At 44.3% G+C, this 5,366-nt stretch overlaps 1 protein-coding gene across 1 annotated transcript; it reads left to right on the top strand.

Annotated features, from left to right (window-relative positions):
• Positions 1-2,071: 2,071 nt before the first annotated feature.
• Positions 2,072-3,547, top strand: SOD3 (superoxide dismutase 3). Its single transcript, XM_057405621.1, has 2 exons — positions 2,072-2,139; positions 2,624-3,547. Exon 2 carries the CDS (start codon positions 2,640-2,642, stop codon positions 3,363-3,365), a length of 726 nt encoding a protein of 241 aa, XP_057261604.1. The 5' UTR covers positions 2,072-2,139; positions 2,624-2,639; the 3' UTR covers positions 3,366-3,547.
• Positions 3,548-5,366: the final 1,819 nt, after the last annotated feature.

Here is a 5,366-nt window from a genome sequence, read left to right as displayed (position 1 = left end):
GTATTTCCCTTTCACTCTCTGAGGTGCAGAGCACTACAAATACATCATTTAGCTTCGCTGCAGTCCTTTCTGTCCCCTTGATCATCTCCTTTACACCCTTCTGCATTTCTGCGTCCATCCCACGTGTGCAGTACATCAAAAAAGAGCTCTGCAGCAAGTGGGTTTTTTTTCAGCGACAGAATCCCAGCTGGTGTAAAACAGCACAAATGCCACTGAAGTCTGCAGCATTTACTGTGATCATTTGAACCAGCTACGATTCTGACCCCCTTTCTTATAATTCAGCTAAAAGCTTTACAACTATCTTCCTGGGGTACTGACCACTGACTCAGAAACTGCATTGTAGAAGTGTTAAACTCAGTCCACTAATTTATGACTCAGGGAGTAAACCATGAAAAATACTCCTTTCTTCCTTCCATTCATTGTGTGCCCTTAAAAAATGGTTTATGGTGCTAAGTAATAGTTTTTCTAACAGCACCCAGACTGGGCACTTGCTTCTTGCATTTTACAAACTGAAACCACCCCCCTTTGCCCTTGCTCGTTTTGGCTGAACAGTTTTGCATACACTCCTAAAACCTGATTATGAGACATTTTACTTCTTTGAAATGCTTTAAACCCACAAAATTTCATAGCATCACCCTGCCACAAGTATGGCTTTCCCCAGCTCTGAGCCTGCCAGGGAGTGAGCTTGGGAAAAGCTGCACGGGAGGCAGAGCTGGGGTGATGGGCAGTCCTGGCTCTCAGGCTTACAGTTTGGCTTTCACTGAGCACTGTATGGTTCCCATGAGCACAGTGATTTGAACAACTCATAAATACCCTGAAGAAAAGAAATACTGCTTATCCTGTCCGTAGATTAGGAACTGAAGCCCAGGGTTAAAGGAACACATTCAATATCCCAATATTCCAAGCAGAAGTTAACTCTATTTCCAGTCCCTGGCTAATGATCTGAGCAGTTGACATTCCTTTAACTCTACTCTCCCTCATACAGAGAGGAAAAATATTGGCTCTTGGATAACTGAGTGCCTTGGATCTGATGCAGTGTACAGCACCAGCAAGATTAACATGCACACTCTGGAAGCTGACAGCCCCATTCCTTACCCAGCTGGCAGGAGACATGAACTGGGAAAAAGATTTTTCTTTGCAATTTTCTCGTGTTGAGAATTGTTCCTGAGTAATCAGAGCTGCACTTTTCTCTCTGCAGAAACCTCAGCCCGTTGAATTGCTCTGGTGATGGCTGAGCCCACATTTCAGCTGCAGCAGCGGGAAGCACTGCAGGCAGGGTGACGTCCCTGAGAGCGGAGCATTCCTCAGCTCACGGTACGATGAAGCGCGTGTGAACTCGCTGGGCTCCAACCAGCTTCTGGGAAACAGTCTCTGTGCCTCAGCCTGATGTTGCACTGCCTCAGCACTGCTCACTTCTCCTCTTGGAATGAAATCCCTGCTGCCTCCAAAAAGAAGAAAGAAAGGCTTCAAGGGAGAGGATGACCTGGTGACTAAAGCAGCAGGCACTAACTAGCCCTTAATACTTCAGGGAAGCATCGCTGAGATGTACCTCGACACCTACAGTTTGAGTTCAGGTTTTAAAAGCACAGAAACTTTGGTGCCCATCCATGTGGAACAGTTTATGTTGCTCACACACCACCTTCGATTTTTACTAATGAAGAAATAAAAATGCAAACCAGCTCGACGGCAACCAGCACATACATGAGCAAACTGCCCAGCTGTGCCTTCATAACGCTCCTTGCTCTCTCCTCACTGCATGTTGAAGGTCACTTGGCTTAGATAAGCACATTAAGTCATCAGCAGGAAGATTAATTTAAAAGCTCGGTAACTTTCTTCCTTGTCTCTGGAATGTCGGTGGGGACCCAGGGCCAGACTGACAGTCCAACAGAGACAGCACAAACTGTTCACCCTGCCCAAAACAAGAGTGCCTCAAACTTTCCCCCCTGCTCCCTCCCTCCATCCCTCCCCCAGTTCTCTGGGTGACGCCTCCTCTCAGCCCGTTACCTAACTTTGACACAAACACGCAGCTCCCATGAGCATCACCTTCAAACAGCCCTGCATTTCTGGCTGAGCGCACCTCGCTTTAGGGGAGCAGAGGCAAAGAGTGACCACTGAGGGGTTCTGCGGCAGCTCGGAAAGGTAACCAGCCTGTGGGGTTTTTACTTTCTGTTTGCAATGCCTGACTAGTGCTTAAGTAGACGGACCAGAAACAGGCTCCTGGCAAACTGTCCTGCTGGAATTTGTAGGAGGAGAAAAGTCGCAATACAAACTCAGAAACAGATGTAGTAACTCTTTGGCTTACTTGCTTCCTGCAAGGAAACGGAGGCAGTTTTTAAGATCAAGATCTAGAGTAAAATACAGAATTGCTGGAGTTCTTTTAGTCATAGGCGTCAGTTGTGTGTGTTTAAACACGCATCTGCATTTTTAGTTTCAGTTCATTACATTAGGCAGATTCAGCAAGCCGCAGTCCATGGGGATCACGCTCCAGATTCAGCGAGCAGCAGTCTGTGGGGATCATGCTGCAGCTGTCTTGCTCAGCCCCACCACAGGCTGCAAGCCTCCTCTCCAGCCACGCACCTGCAAAACACCCTTAATCCTTTGTGGCTTCTTGTCCCTTCTGCAGGCTCTGAATTGCCAAGATGCTTCTGCTCCTTTCTCTGGTCACTGGGCTCGCCATGTCCGCCTCTGGGGTCACGACAGACAAAGAAACTGATCCAAGCCAAGAGTGGTTTCAGGACATACAGAAGAAAGTGAACGACCTCTGGCAGAACTTGCTCTACCCAGTAATGCCTGGTAATGAGACCGACGGGATGATTTACGCCTCTTGTGAAATGAAGCCCAGCTCCAAAATAGATGCTGACAAGCCACAAGTGACTGGACAAGTCTTATTCAGACAGCATTACTCATCTGGAAGATTAGAAGCCATTTTTTACCTGGATGGGTTTCCACTGGATAATAATCAATCTGGTAGAGCTATACACATCCATGAGCTTGGGGATCTCAGCAAGGGCTGTGATGCTACAGGAGGACACTATAACCCCTTTAGTGTGAATCACCCCCGGCACCCGGGAGATTTCGGCAACTTTTTCCCTAAAGAAGGCAAGATCAGAAAATACAAACCGAATCTCTCTGCCACTATGTTTGGTCCGTATTCCATCATGGGCAGATCCGTTGTGATCCACGAGCAGGAAGATGACATGGGCAAGGGCAACAACAAGGCCAGTTTGGAAAATGGAAATGCTGGTAAGCGGCTGGCTTGCTGTGTGATTGGGATGTGCAACAAGAACTTGTGGGAAGAGAAATTGCCTGAGGTTACAGACAAGAAGAAGAGAGGGCTCAACAAAAGAACACAGAACCAGGCTTAAGTGAAGATCAACACAAGGGCTATAGCGTGGGCAACACAAAGCACCTTGGGCTGTGCCACTGGCCACCAAGATACATGGCTAAAAGGCTTCTCATTTCCATTTACTTGCTCCTCTAAGAAACATGTATCACTTTGTAGAGCATCCTTTCTGTAAGCCCATCAATAAAAACAGCATCAACTCAACATTGTGATGTATTTTCTGAAAAAGATTCCCTTGCATGTAAGAGTTCTCATGGGTATGGTCCATAGTCTGTAAAGTGTCTGTGCACTGCAAGGGATCCTAAGTTAGATAGCAAAGGAAAAAGAAGTTAGTATGAATAAGTAAGAAATTGCCTCTCATTGGAGGCTATCCTGTACTTGGCTGCCAATCTGAAAAGTAAAAACATTTCTATGCTTTCTGCAGTGCTGGGTGTTGTGTTGCAAGACCTGGAAAATGGACTTCCCCTAAAGACAAGGGAAAGTACAGACATTTCTCTTTTAAACTTTGGATCCATTATGTTATTCTACTTGTATTTTCAAGTTTTATTCTCAAACATGTGCCAACTTCTTAACTATTTTGTATTGTCTACATGGCTATGGGTAAGTCACACTGTTTACATCTGAAAGCAGACTTACAGGAAATACTCCAGTTTATCATCATTCCCTGGCAAAAAGTCCCTAAAGCCTCTAGTTTGTGCCTGTTAACAGTAACTAAGCTGTTGTTGTATCTGTATACAACCAGGACAGTTGTATATGGAAGTTTTGATGCTGCTTAAGCAGGGATGACAGAGTTAACAGATCAGACATAAATATTATTTTCAAAGTCAAGAAATACTGAGTGTGTTTCTTCACACAAAAATGCGGCAGTAAATCAGTCAGTTCAGACAGGGAGAAGTGACAGTGAAAAGATTTAAGCCCAGTAATTTTCAGCCTTAAAACTCTCACTCAATAAAGCTTTTGCTTTTTTAATTTAGCACATCTCACTGAAAACACTAAAACATTACCTCACGGCTATCATTCATCTGCTACTGAGAGGAGAAGAGGAAAGGAGCAGGTAGAACAAGCGGATCAGGAAATGTTTTTATTAAAGATGACAAAATGTATTAATATAGTTTAACCATGTTGTGCAGCAACAAAAGCGAGGTTTGCAAATAAATTAAACTGCATAATTTAGAAAGTAAAACTACAAAACAGAAGCTTGTAAACAAAATCCTATCTCTTAGACACGCAGCAGACTTTCAACTTCATCTCAGTTAAGATTTTGAAATACATTCCTGAGCCCATATGGATTAAGGAAATGCCACTATCTTTATTATACAAATTCGCCATATGCTTAAAAATAGACTCACTTGGAAAAGAAGCAGCTTTCTAACAGATGTCATTAACCTGTCATTCTCACACACTTATTTTACAAATTCAGTGAACACTGTTTTTCAGACAACCACTGCATCCCACTTTCAGGTGAACTCCTTCTCACAGATAATGAATGCATCAAATCACTTCTAGGTGAGACAAACTCCGTAACACTCAGTTTGTGAAATGCACCATACCCCTGCCACAACATCCCTTTCCTAGTGTGTTTCCCCAAAGCCCAGCACCAAAGGGCTTATATATCTGAATGCAATTTCTGCATTTCTAAAGTCCTAGAAAAAGGAAGCACAAGTCTAAGGCCCCTGCCTGCCTCTCCCCCCCCCCCCCCCCCCCCAAACAACAAACAACCCAACACTGAAGTAGTGTTGAGTGATAAAACACTAATTAATTTACTGGGAAAACAATCATGGTTCTAATAGCACAACAATAGCAATTAAAACAATATCCAAGAAAGATACTGATGATAATATTCAATTAGTTATCACGTAGCGCAGCAAAGATGTCTGTCTTTTACAAATCTGCTGGCTTTGAAGCCCTGTGCTCCTGGGAGAAGGCTAAAACCGTAGCTAGAATACACCTGTACTAGGGCAGAAAGGAGATGGGCAGTACTGCAGCAGTGACACAGCACTGAAAATTAGGTTTCCAGAGACCT

This window comes from Pezoporus wallicus, unplaced genomic scaffold (assembly GCF_028554395.1).
Source record: "Pezoporus wallicus isolate ANWC-B61680 ecotype Strahan unplaced genomic scaffold, APGP_CSIRO_Pwel_v1 contig_642, whole genome shotgun sequence".
Taxonomy (NCBI): domain Eukaryota; kingdom Metazoa; phylum Chordata; class Aves; order Psittaciformes; family Psittacidae; genus Pezoporus; species Pezoporus wallicus.
This window is presented reverse-complemented; position numbering and strand designations above follow the sequence as displayed.

Bases quoted from the DNA above. Each gene is read 5' to 3' on its own strand.
- SOD3 (XM_057405621.1), top strand. From the start codon at position 2,640: ATGCTTCTGCTCCTTTCTCTGGTCACTGGGCTCGCCATGTCCGCCTCT.